The sequence below is a fragment of the Neovison vison genome, chromosome 3, assembly GCF_020171115.1.
Source record: "Neovison vison isolate M4711 chromosome 3, ASM_NN_V1, whole genome shotgun sequence".
In the NCBI taxonomy this organism is placed as follows: domain Eukaryota; kingdom Metazoa; phylum Chordata; class Mammalia; order Carnivora; family Mustelidae; genus Neogale; species Neogale vison.
In genome coordinates this window covers 218985359-218998707 of record NC_058093.1, presented here as the reverse complement: position 1 = coordinate 218998707, position 13349 = coordinate 218985359, and the positions used below count along the sequence as shown (strand labels likewise).

The window sequence follows — 13349 nt, the reverse complement described above, 5'->3', positions numbered from 1 at the left end:
TCATGAGCCCCCCTCCAAACCCAAGAGGTATGTGTTATAAGCCCACTTGTGAAGGAGAAGACTGGGGCTCAGAGTGGTGCCGCACGGGGCTCTGAGTCACGCTTTCAGGAAAGAAAGTCAGAGCAGGTCTCTTAGACTGGCAATGATGAGCCCCTCGGCAGTGGGGGGAGAAAGAGGGAGAGAGAGAGAGAGAGAGAGAGAGAGAGTTTGTGTGTGAAGTTTCCTCCTCACTTGGACTTGCTGGGAAAGCTTCCCTGAAGTCATATAATGAGCCTCTTGGCAGTGGACACTGTGCGTGTGTGAGAGAGAGAGAGAGAGAAACACGTTTCCTCCTCTCTCTCACATGCATGAACCTCAGTGGAGAGGTGCCCACCCACACCTTCCTTCCTCTGCCCACCCTGCACCTGGCACCAGGGCGGCACTCAGCTGTCCACGGCGGGTCAATGCACCCCGCGCTCTAGTCCCAGCTCCCCTAGGTGAGGTTGTGGCTCTGTCGCTTGCCCACTCGGGGTCTCAGTCTCCCCATGTGTGAAGGAGGAGGCGAGCAGCTAGACCAGGTGATCTCTAAGGGCCTCTCCAGACAGCCACGTTTAAATCCAGGTGCCACTGCTTTCTAATTCTGTGCTCAGCTTCCTCCTATGAAAACTGGAATAGTAACAGGACCCACCTCAGGGATTGTTCGGAGAATCAGCTCATCTGTGCACACATACTTGACTGAGCAGAGCCTGGCCCCCAGGGGCCCCTCAAGAAACAACAGCCAGCATCCCCCATCATTATTACTGGTCTCCCAAAGGCCTATATTTCAGAAAACTGAGGCTCGGAACAAGGAACAGGATGTCAGTGTCCAAGTGACAACTGGGGGCAGCTGGTCCGTATGACAAATGAGGAAAAGTGAGGCCAGGAGTGGGTAAGTCGGTTGCCCAAAGCACACAGCACAAGGTAGAGGTGGGACCAGACTTCAGCCTTCACGATGGGCCCAGACCCCTGCCCTGAACAGCAGCTCTGCAGAGCCCGTACGGCCCAGGAATGGTGTCAAGGGGAGCAAACGAGCTCCAGGGCAATCTGTGCGTCCCACCTCCCAGCGGGCCAGTCCCCAGGGAGGCCGAGGTCCTGGGCAGGAGCTGGGCTTCAGCAAGGTGACCTTGCCCAGACAGCAGCCAGCTGTGAGCTTCTAGCGGTCCTGACCCAACCGCCTCCCTCTCTAGTGCCTTGGCACACATTAGGAAAGGATGCTGGTGCAGAATCCTCCAGACAGATACAGTGCCCTGCCACTGCATACTTGGCAATCTGGCAAGCAGAGCGTATCTCACTCCGACTCATCCCTCAGCCAGGTGTCCTTGCACAAGGCACAGCCTGCACCACTGCACTTGGAAGCCCTAAGTGGGAGGTCAGGGAAGGGGGTGGTGGAGACAGCTGGACATCTCTGAAGGCGCCCAGACACCAGCATGGGGTGCTGACTAAGCTGGCCCTCTCGGCTGTGATTCACCCTCATCCTCTGGGACTGGTGCGCTCAGCGGCTGTGAACAAGGCACCATCCTGCCTTGCTGGAAATGGAGACAGCGCCACCTGCCCATTCTCAAGGATGGGGTCCATGTTTGCAACAGCAGCTGCTGGCTCCCAGGAGCTTCACCAGGTGACAAGGTGGCTCCCTATGGCCAAAGGGCAGCAGGTTGAGGCCAGTGGGACAAACTCCGGGGTCACACAGGTGTGGGTTTGAATCCCAGGTCTGCCACTCATCAGCTAGGTGTACTCTAGAAAGTTATTTCATCCCCCTGTGCGTGTCCTTAGCTCTAATCTAGGGACCCCCACTGCTATTGTGGATTGACAAAGGCAATGGTATATTAGGACGCCTACCATATAGTTAGTGCTCAGAGAACGGAGGATCTAACTGCTGGTACTACAACCATCCAGGTGGCTCACTCCCTCGCTCTCCCGGTGAGCCTGCCCAGACCACTGGATTTAAAAGTGGCAGCCGCAGGCCCTTCTCCCCTCCTTATGACCTGCAGTTTCCCCAAGCTCGTCTCACCTCACCTGCTGCTTTACTGTCATAAGTGTCTGCCTCCCCACTAGTATGTGGGTCCCGTGAAGGCAGAGAGATCTATCTGTCCTGCTGCACCCCAGCACCAGGAACACAGCATTGCACATGCAATTGCCTGTGTAAGGAGCTACCCACAGAACCAGAGGCCTCTTGCCCTCTGCTTACCTATAGCTCTCAGACCCTCTTCTCCTCCACTGCGGATCTAGGGACCAGGACGAGGATGGGCAGAGGAGAGAGACACAGAAGGTCCTGAAGACGAGTCTCTCACTGCCACCACCGCCCTCCCTGCAGGACTCCTGTCTCCAGCAGAGCCCTGCTCTACTGACTTGACCCACACCCGGCCATCCTGTGGCACCTGACCTCAGTCTTCTGGGTCTTCCCTCAAGGAGACACTGTGGGGTAGAGGAAAGAAAAGAGAATGGGGGTAGGATGGGGGGAGGGAAGACAGCATCAGATTCCGCGTGCTAGGCACCTGGCTTTCGTTCCCTTATTTCATCATCACAGGGACCCTTTGAGCAGATGTCAAGGTGTCCATTTCACAGATGGGGACGCGGGTTCAGAGATACTCCTCATCTGCTCAAAGCCAAAACTGAGAAAGATTCCTGTAATAGTCATTTCTCATCAGCCTTAGTGCTGCTGGTGGGCCAGTGGCACAGAGGACCCCCAGCACCCTCTGGGAGAGACCTCACCATGAAGCCAAAAGGCGTGGAGAGCCAGCACTGCCCCTGGGGTCCGGGTGAGTCCTGAAGCCTTTCTCTTCCCATCGCACTGCTCCGCTGTGATGCGCCCGTGGGGCAGACGTTTGTGCTTCATTGATATTCTTGGTTCCTTTCATCGTGTGTGTCTCAGGTAGAGCTGTCTTTGGCACAGGGCTAAAATAAGCCAACAGCTTGGCCGTGGCCAAGGGCTGGGAGACGCATCATAATAATTATCCAGGCCTTGTGCTCGCCACATGCTGCCCTCAAGCTCACCTGTCATTTCTTCTAATTATGGCACTGCCAGACCCCAGGTAAACAGTAAACGGCAGCCAGAGGACGGCGTTATTGCACGCCCGCTAGGAGCTCAGCAATGTCCCAGGGGCACATATGCCTGCCGTCTGGAGCTGATGGCATCAGAACTCCCTCGGGGAGGTGGGGGGTGGCCTGCAGGCTATACCACTCAGAGCCCAAATCCAACAAAAGTGCCAGGAAGATCCAGACGTCTTCCCTGATAGGGGCCCCATTATGTCAGGGGTCTCCCTCAGACACCTCAGTGCTTAGCAATGACCACACCCCTCTCTCACCCTGACCTCATTTAAGTGTTCCACCCCTGGGTGTTAGGCACATGTGGCATCATACTCCTGGCCCTCTAAGGCAGTGGGGGCTCCCCACCCACAGCAATTCCTAATTCAGCAGGTCTGAGCCAGGGCCAGGATCTAAGGAAAATGATGCATAGTCCACAGACCATGCTCAGAGAAATGCTGATCTGAGGTAGATGAGGGACTGAAGAACAGAGAGGGTGAGAGCTTACCCAAAGTCACACAGACTACCCAAGCCAGTTCTTACTCTATAATCATTCATCTCAGGTCTGAATCTTGTCTCTGCCATTTCTGGGTTGTGAAACTCTCTGCAAACTACTCACCCTCTGAGCCTCATCTGGGAGAGAGGCATAATAATTCTTTTATTTATTTATTTATTTGCCAGAGAGAGAGAGCACAAACAGAGGAAATGACAGGCAGAGGGAGAGAAAGAAGCAGGCTCCCGTTGAGCAGAGAGCCCGATGTGGGACTCGATCCCAGGACCCTGGGACCATGACCTGAGCTGAAGGCAGAGGCTTAACCCTCTGAGCCACCCAGGTGCCCCAGGCATAATAATTCTTATGGAATGATGGCCTAACACTATTCCATAAGATCACTGTGAGGATGAAATCATGGATATGAGGTGCTTAGCAGAATGCCTGGCACGCTGACAGTGCTCAGTACTCATCTGTGGATATGGCGGCCAGCCTCTGCGCTCCCTACCTTCTGGGGTTTATGCTTTGTATTGTCTGCTCCCACACCATAGGAGGACTGGTCTGCGGGACTAAGGGAACAGAGTAGACATGACCATATGTCACTTCCACAATTGGGTGATAAGACAATACGCCTTCCATCCTGGGGTCTCTTTCTCTGATCACTTAATTTGGGGGAAGCCAGGTGCCACACGGTGAACAGCCCTGTGGGGAGGCCCATGTGGCAAGGAACTAAGACCCCCTGCTGACAGCGTGTGAACAAGCTTAGAAGTGGACTCTCCAGCCCCGTCAAACCTTCAGATGAGGGCAGCCCCAGCAGAGAACTTGACTGTTACTTCCTGGGAGGTCTGAGCCATAACTACCCAGCTAAGCTACTCCCAAATTCTTTTTTTTTTTTTTTTTTAAATATGATTCTTAGGGTGCCTGGGTAGCTCAGTCCGTTCAGTGTCTGCCTTCAGCTCAGATCATGATCCCAGGGTCTTGGGATGGAGCCCAGCATCGGGCTCCCTGCTCCACGCGGAGCCTGCTTCTCTCTCTCTCTCCCACCACTCATGCTTTCTCTGTCTCTCTTTCTCTCTCACTCACTCTCTCAAATAAATAAATAAAATCTTTAAAAAAAAATTTTTTTTTAAGTAAGCTATATACCCAACATGGGCTTAAATTCACGACCCTAAGATCCTGAGTCATATGCTCCACTAAGTCAGCCAGCCACACCCCCATTTCCAAATTCTTAGCCCTCAGATATACAAGATATTTGTTGTGTTAAGTTGCTAAGTTTGGGGAGATAATCTGTTATGCAGCAATAGCTAACTGATACAGTGAAATAGACAAATGAAAAAACTGAATCACTTTAAAATATGTGATGGCTACGGGTACAAAGTGCCCCATATTCCAAAACACTCCTGAGTTGAGTCAAACGAGCCAATCCCTGAACACAGGCATAACCTTCCAGGACTTTCTATGGTTCCCTTCAGCCATATATTTATTAGCCAAACATTTGCTGACCCTCCCTCTCTGCCAGAATGGGGTTCACACCTCACGACACAAAGGCCCTGCTCTCACAAGAAAGTGCACTGAATATATGTTGGGATGGCTGGCCGATGTGCCCCCAGTAACATACTAGGTGATAAGCTGTGTGCTAGACAGCACCAAGGAAGGGTACCTACATCCAATAGGAGTTCCTCTAAGGAAATGATCAGAGATGATCTCAAAGATCTAGATACCAGGCGCTTGGGTGGCTCAGTGGGTTAAGCCTCTGCCCTTGACTCAGGTCATGATCTCAGGGGCCTGGGGTTGAGCCCCACATCGGGCTCTCTGCTCAGTGGAGAGCCTGCTTCCCCCCCCTCTCTGCCTGCCTCTCTGCCTACTTGTGATTTCTCTCTCTGTGTGTCGAATAAATAAATAAAAAATCTTAAAAAAAAAAACAAAAGGTCTAGATACCAAAACAGTCACTGCAACATAGCTTGTCCGAAAACTGAAATCTAAATGTTGGACCATAAGAACAGCTGACAGACAATGCTCACTACATGCAGATAGGCAGCTCAGTTTCCCCGACAAGATAGGAGTGGGAGGGTTCAATGACATGACTCACATCTTACCTAAAAAAAACTGGACAGAGGGAGCCCACATTAGCAAGGATCAAGAGCAGGGCATGAGCCACATCTGTTCAATGCACTACCAGACAGACATTAAAAATCAAGTCAAAGGAGGAGTGCTTGGGTGATTCAGTTGGCTGAGTGTCCAACTCTTGACTTTAGCTCAGGTCATGCTCTCAGGGTCATAGGATGGACCCTGTGTAGGGCTCCGCACTCAGTGGGGAGTCTGCTTGAGATGTTTTCTCTCCCTTTGCTCCTCCAACCCTCCCTCTCTCAAATAATGAAATCTTTGGGGAAAAAAAAGAAAAACAATCAAGTCAAAGGAAAAAAATTCAAGTCAAAGGAGAATATTCCCTTTTAGCTAAATAAAAAATGGCTCCTTATCACAGCAGTTTGTACAACACGATTACACTTTTTTTTTTTTTTAAAGATTTTATTTATTTATTTGACAGAGAGAGATCACAAGTAGGCAGAGAGAGAGAGAGGAGGAAGCAGGCTCCCTGCTGAGCAGAGAGCCCGATGCGGGACTCGATCCCAGGACCCTGAGATCATGACCTGAGCCGAAGGCAGCGGCTTAACCCACTGAGCCACCCAGGCGCCCCACGATTACACTTTTTTAAGGAGAAAGAATGTCCTGCCCCAGCACACCCACATACCCACACCCACGCACACAAGCAGACACAAAATATTTATTGCGACTATGTCTGGATAATAGGATTATATGCAGAATTTTCTTCTCCCTTTGTGTTTTTCTATTTTTCTAAGTTTCTACATTAAGCATAAATTGTTTTAAATTTGCTCAAAAAATTCCCTTCAAAAAAGTGGGAAATTTGCCAAGCTAGGATAAATACTATTCCTTCTCCCTTAGCAGGCCACTGTAGATGGTTCCAATGACTTGGTTCACCTGGATGGACCAATCAGGGCTGGTGTGGAAAGAGATCCGCCTTCAGTCCCTGGCTGAAGGCAGATAGGGCACACCATGATTCCAAGCAGACCTGGCTCAGGGCAGGTTGGCAAAACCCGAATCTGGGCTCCAGGGAGCTGTAGGATGGAGACACAGTTTCTCATCAGATAGTTACAGGTCCCAGGAGGCCAGAGCTTCCAAACAGAAAAGGTAAAAATAGTTTGGTGGAGGCTTCTGAACCAGAAACCTGGACTCGGAACCGCCTCTGCCTCCCCCTTCTTCTGCCGCCAGGCTGGCCCGTCACCACCCTCACTTCTGCCCAAGTCAGGTCTCATCTCCAGCATCTGAGCCAACCTCTTCATTTCACCCACCCTGGGCAGCAGAAGATCAAGTCTCTTAGAACCACTCCTGCTCAAGATTTTCCATGGCTCCTAGTGGGGAGCTTAATACAAATGAAGTCTCCTGGGTCGTCAGATCTCCAGGAATTCAGACTCAGCTGATCTGGAGCGGGGCCCAGAAATCTAGATTTTACTCATGGAGTCTAGTACCCTCTAGTAGGTACCCCTTAAAATACAAAGGCTGGGGGACCAAGTTTCTCCTGCTCAAAGACCTCTCTATTCCCTTCATCCCAAAGGCAGCCTTGGCTGGGGACAGTCACTCTGGGTAGACAACACCTGGATTCTTGTCTCGGTCAGAAACCAGTCTGATTTTAAATAACCTCAGCTCACTGAAATGATAAACCCAACTTGACTGGAATGCTAAACACAATTCATTAGAATGGATAAAGCTGTTTTCCTACTACCTAAGTGTCCTGTCATGCTCCAGGTAAGTTTAGAATTGAAAATAGAGGTAGTAAAATAAATCAACCTTATTGATGTTCCTGACCTCAGTTTAGTAATAATCAGCATATACTTGGTATTTAAAAGTATCTGTAACATTGAAAAGAATTTGACATGTTGAGTATGAAAGATAAGCACTGTGATTCCAATTTAAAATACAGAAGTTAGGATTGAGAAATATATGGGGTGCCTGGTTTGCTCAATTGGTAGAGCATGCAACTCTTGATCTTGGGGTTGTAAATTCAAGCCCCATGTTGACTGTAGAGATTACTTAATACAGAAGTTAGGGGTGCCTGGCCGGCTCAGACGATAGAGCATGACATTCTTGCTCTCATGGGGGTTGTTGAGTTCAAGCCCAACACTAGACATAGAGTTTATTTAAAAAAAAAATACAGAGGTTCTAATATATAGGTAGGGCGGCACCTGAGTGGCTCAGTCAGTTAAGTGTGTGACTTCCATTCAGGTCATGATATCAGGGTCCTGGGATTCTTTTTTTTTTTTTTAAAGATTTTATTTATTTATTTGACAGAGAGATCACAAGCAGGCAGAGAGGCAGGCAGAGAGAGGAGGAAGCAGACTCCTTGCTGAGCAGAGAGCCCAATGTGGGGCTCGATCCCAGGACCCCGAGATCATGACCCGAGCCGAAGGCAGAGGCTCAACCCACTGAGCCACCCAGGTGCCCCAGGGTCCTGGGATTTGAGCTCTGTGAGCTCTGCACTCAGTGGGGAGTCTGCTTGTCCCTTTCCCTCCGCCTTTGCCCCTCTCCCTGCTTGTGCTCTCTCTGTTCTCTCTCAAATAAATATGTAACATCTTTAAGGAAAAAAAATGTTTCATATATACAGTTAGGTAACTGATAAAGCATACGTCAGTAAATGATATTAGATTTATCATTTCAAGCTGAAAGGTCAGCAATAACTAGAAACATTGGCTCCACTGTTAGAATCATCTGGAGTGCTGTGAAAGCTACTGATAGTACCCCCCCCATATCCTAATTTCATGTCAGAGATGGCATCTTTTTTTTTTTCTTTTTAGCTTTCCAGACATAACCAGAGACATAAAAGAATTTAACTAAGTATGTTGAAAGTATTGAACTGTTTACAAGAACTTGAAATTTATTATGTTTGTAAATTTAAATTATTAGATTTTCTAGTAACATTTAAATATTCTTGGGAAATTATACTTGTTAGGTTATATATCTGAAGTACTTAAAAGGAAAATCAAATATATTAAATTATAAGTGAAATAAATGTGTAAGGGAATGTAATTAGGCTATAAATGGGGCTGACTGTTTAAAGGAATTTAAGATTAGTTCAAAGAGAGTTCAAACATCAAAGGAAAAGTGAAGGTCATTTTTCTTATTTTTCTAGATATGTATAGAGTAATTTCTAAGCTGAAGTAAGCAGTTTAAAGAAAATTCAGTATTTCCAAATTGTTGCTGCAAAATAAAATAAAATAAAACAAGCCACACCTTAACTCCCCATGGACTTTCCTAACCCATCCTACTTAAACCAATTCTTTCCTCCTCTAACTTCCCATCAGCCAGATTTGTTGTTAGCAAGACGAAAGTATTCTATCCTAGAAGCCTCACAACTTTGTGTCCCAAGGAGCTGCCAGGATGCTTTGCAAATAGAAAATAACTCCAGTTATGGTTAAGTCATCATGGTTTTAGACCTTAAAACTTTTCACATTTTTCTTCCCAGTCCCCAATCAGGCATTCCTTTTGCTTTTCCAAGTCAGGCCCAGACCTCTAATCCCAGGCCTCTAATCCCAGGTTTTCAGTACCTATGCTGATGACTTATCTCTGGCTTAGACCTCTCTGAATTTCAGATCCAAATCCCCACTGGCCTCTGGGCATCTCCACTTGATGTCTAAGGGGCAGCTCAAATCTAACATGACCAAACAGAGCTTAAGGTCATCCCGCTGGATTTCAAGTTGTTAAGGTCAAAACTTCATCCTCCATTCTTCTTTCCCACACTCTCTACACAGGCCAGCTTGTTCTGTCTGTCCGATCTACCAAAATACATCACAAATCTGATCACTACTCTAATCCATAAACTAATCTAAATTACCATCCTGTCTCAACTGACGCAACACAATAACTTCCTCTCTTCAATCTGTTCTCCAGAGAGCAGTGAGAATGATGACATTAAAATGTAAATTGGGGCACCTGGGTGGCTCAGTGGGTTAAGCCGCTGCCTTCGGCTCAGGTCATGATCTCAGGGTCCTGGGATGGAGTCCCGCATCGGGCTCTCTGCTCAGCAGGGAGCCTGCTTCCCTCTCTCTCTCTCTCTCTCTCTGCCTGCCTCTCTGTCTACTTGTGATCTCTGTCAAATAAACAAATACAATCTTAAAAAAAAAATGTAAATTGGATCATGTCACATCCCAGCTTAAAACCCTTCAGTGGCTTCCTAGAGCAATTAAAAAGAAGTAAGACTCCTTACTATGGGTTACAAGGCCCTATTTGAGCTAACCGAAGCCCGCCTCTTCACAGTTCGCCCTACCGCTTTCCCTCAAGCACTCCAGGACTGCTGCAGCCTCAAGACCTTTGCACCAACCTTTTCCTGTTTGACCAACTTCCCTTCGTTGGGGTCTCTGCTTAAAGTGTCACACTAGGCACCCTGGCTAAAATAGCACCGCCAGACTCTCTTCAAGCAACCTGTCTTTTGCTTTTTAAAGTACTATTTGTTTGTGGTTAGCGAACCTCCCGATCTGCCCACACACTGAGTGCTCCTTGAGAACGGGGCTTGTTCTTCGCCAGGTCCCCAGGTCATGGTCCAGAGGCAGCACTCAGAAAGTATGAGCTGAGTGGCACTAGTACATCAAAATCCCTATTTAATCCCCAAGAAGGAATGAGCGGTGCCCAGATCTCCCCCTTCTAGGTCAAGGTTCTAGTGGGCGAATCCCAGGGGTGAGGGGAACAGGAAGCATGTACAGAACCGCCCCTTCCCCCGATGCCCGGTAAAGGGGTTCAAGCCCCAGGGCCCAACTTTGCCACAGGCTCCAACGCTAGGCCTGGACTTGGATCCAACAGAGGAGACAGGCAGAGATGAGCCGGGGACCTGGGCACCCAGTCCCGCTCGCCCTTTTGTTCTCTCCCCGTTAATTAAGTTGGTGCGGCCCACAAAGCAGGGAAGGGACTTAGAAAGAAGAGCCCATGTCTTCCCCCTTGAGGGGAGACGACTAACACTAGGCCCTCGACGTCCTGCCAGAGAGAGTACCTGGTTCCGCAGGGCCCGACGGCTCCGAGCTCCTCCTCCTTCTGCGCCCTCGTGTCGCGAACTGCTTGCTGGGATTCGTAGTCCTTCCTTGAGTATCAGCCGGCCCTTCCCAGAAACCTTTGGGAATCATAGCTAAGACCGGGCGGGCGTTGGGGAAGGTAAAGGAAACGCGAGGACTTCTGGGTGTTGTAGTTCAGTATATTCACTTAACAAGAAATTTTTTAGAAATATTGGGTAACTAATCTTAACACACTATTTGGGCTGCCCTGATCTAAATTCTACGATGCTTTTCCTCCCCGCAAAGCCATCACTTACCTCTGTCCTTCAAAAAAATAAGAAATGAGCTTCAGAAAAACTACAAATCCCATAAAGTATTGCACGTCGAGGGCTGCTTTTTTTTGGGGGGGGGAGGGGAGCGCATGGTCGGCTGCGGCGCAGGCGCGGGCTTGACAGCGGAGAAACATGGCGGGCCCGACGTTTACTGCGAGGTTGTATTCCCTGCTGTTCCGCAGGACCTCCACCTTCGCTCTCACCATCGCCGTGGGCGCCTTATTCTTCGAGCGCGCCTTCGATCAAGGCGCGGACGCGATCTACGAACACATCAACCAGGGGGTGAGGGACTGGGCCATCCCTGACCTTGGGCCTGCCTGAGGGGTGACAGTGGGAGTGGAGGTGGGACTCAGTCCGCCTTTACTATGAGAGGGGTGGGGAAACGCTGCACGTCTTCTGTCGGTGGAGTGCCATATATCCTCTCCACCGGATGTGAATCCCAAAACGTTAAATGATCCCACTTTGTGCGGGTTATAAGTATTGATATCTCACACCCCCAGATACCCACTTGTCCATTTGCAGGAGCAAAAACTAAAGCTTAGTGAGAGCAGAGGATTTACTGTGGCTACCCTCAGGAAGTCAGTGGCGAATCTGGGCTGGAACCTGGACCCACAGTCTTCTCTGAGGATTTCAAGGGCAGATTTGAGCGGGCGAGGGTCGTGAAAAGGACATCTCCTTAGATACTGTGCTTGGTCTTTTCACATAGCACTCTTCACTTTCCCAGGCTTCCTATGCAAGCATTGTGGTAGCAATAATGGGTAGGAGACGGGAATATAAAATCAGAGACCCCTGGATGGGGATACTGGGCCCTGTCAGTTGATAACTGTGGCATTCAGTTGGGTGAGTTTCTTAACCTCTCTGAGCTTCACTTTTATCTGTGATGTGGAGATGATAGTAACTGCAGTAAGCAGCTCCTGTGAGAATTACATGAGATGCAGGCAAGATGCCGAGTAACCTGGTAGGTGGTGCACTCAAAAAATAACATTTGTTACATTGAGAAAGTGAAAGCGGAAGGTAGGACATAACCACACCTTGTAGACTCATTGTGTGCCAACACTGTGCTAACTGCTGTACACGCTTTTCATCATTACGTTGTGCCTCATGTTAGGGAAGGTCTCCTGCAGATAGCCCTGTTACACCCTTCACTTGTGTTTTTAATTTGAAGCTGTCTGACCCTACAGCCCTGTCCACTGATGCTGTACTGCCTGTGATCAGGACCTCTTTCTGCCCCTATGAAAGCGTCGCCACTGTTCCATCGCCCGCAGAACTGCCTTCCCCAATATTTGGGAAAGGCAGTTAAGTATGCTGTCATAATTTCCCTATCTGTCTTTTAGGAACAAGAATCAAGGACACCTGGCTGGCTCAGTTGGTAGAATGCCCAGCACCTGGTTTAATTTCAAGCCCCAAGTTGGGTGTAGAGATTGTTTAAAAAAAAATAAAACCATTTAAAAAAAAAAAGGAATGAGAATCCAACTAGTTCCTGACCCAAGGATCACAGGTTTAAGGAAATTATTAAAGAATGAGTCAATGTAAAGTATTTGGGGCTATGCATTTAGGACCTCTTGAGTAATACCTGGGAGTTGAGAAATAAGACCTCTTCCAGGCTCTGTTCCTTAGTACTTAGTACTTTTGAGTAATAACCTGTTTCCTGTAAAAGAGGGATCATCCTTTTCCACTTCTCTTTACATGGCGATTGAGAAGATCAGAGCAGTTTACAAGTGTTAGGAATGTGCATTGAGCCCAGTGCTGCTTCCAGTTTGCTCACCCCAGCTGTCCAGACATGGTACATGTTTCTCTCTAGCCAGTTTTAGAGATCAGGACAGTGGGAGTAGCTGCAAAATGTGAGAGACAAAGCTCAAAGTTTGTGGTTCTTGTCTTTAAAATGCAGAAGCTGTGGAAACACATCAAGCACAAGTATGAGAATAAGGAGTAGTTCCTCAGAGACCCCTCCCCACGCCGAAAGGACCAGGTCCACCCACCAGCTGTTTGCCCAGAACCAGGGCCTCAGCCTGAAGATGATGCTCAGATTACTCTTCATTGACCACCTGTAGCTGTTGGCAAGAAGCGGCTTCACCTGACAGACTCTTTAACTTCTGCTGTGTTTGAAGTCTGTTTAGTCAGAGTCATCAGCAAATAAATGGAAATTGTCCTCAAGACGTGGCTTCTGTATCTGGTGCTTTGTTAATGCTACCTAATCTTCACTTTTCAGTTGAGACCACTTTAGAGTCCTCTGCAAACATCTGAAGGGCAGATTTCATTCTTTTGTCTTCCATTAACTTTCAGACAACTCTGGTTTATAAAACATGAGCTGTAATTGGAGGTATTACTTTCAATTTTTGCTTCTAAATCAGTAATTCCAGTCTTTTTTTTCCCCCAACCCAAGCTCTCCCTCCAACAAGAGGCTTAAACTCCCAACCCTGAGATATCAAGGGTTGC

At 48.5% G+C, this 13349-nt stretch overlaps 2 protein-coding genes across 2 annotated transcripts in view; one reads left to right on the top strand and one right to left on the bottom strand.

Annotated features, from left to right (window-relative positions):
- The window catches only part of ZMAT5 (zinc finger matrin-type 5), a 28663-nt gene extending 17995 nt beyond the window's left edge, over positions 1-10668 (bottom strand). The window contains exon 1 of the mRNA XM_044243959.1: positions 10584-10668. The gene's annotated coding sequence lies outside the window, so the exon portion shown is untranslated. The remainder of the gene's footprint in view (positions 1-10583) is intronic.
- Positions 10669-11005: 337 nt separating this feature from the next.
- On the top strand, positions 11006-13067 carry LOC122902031 (cytochrome b-c1 complex subunit 9). Its single transcript, XM_044241083.1, has 2 exons — positions 11006-11195; positions 12802-13067. Exons 1-2 carry the CDS (start codon positions 11046-11048, stop codon positions 12844-12846), a joined length of 195 nt encoding a protein of 64 aa, XP_044097018.1. The 5' UTR covers positions 11006-11045; the 3' UTR covers positions 12847-13067.
- Positions 13068-13349: the final 282 nt, after the last annotated feature.

What these genes read in the sequence shown, in the direction of transcription:
- LOC122902031 (XM_044241083.1), top strand. Translation starts at nt 11,046, where the DNA reads ATGGCGGGCCCGACGTTTACTGCGAGGTTGTATTCCCTGCTGTTCCGC. An exon ending in ACGAACACATCAACCAGGGG is followed by an intron (nt 11,196 to 12,801) that starts GTGAGGGACTGG and finishes TTTAAAATGCAG; the next exon opens with AAGCTGTGGAAACACATCAA.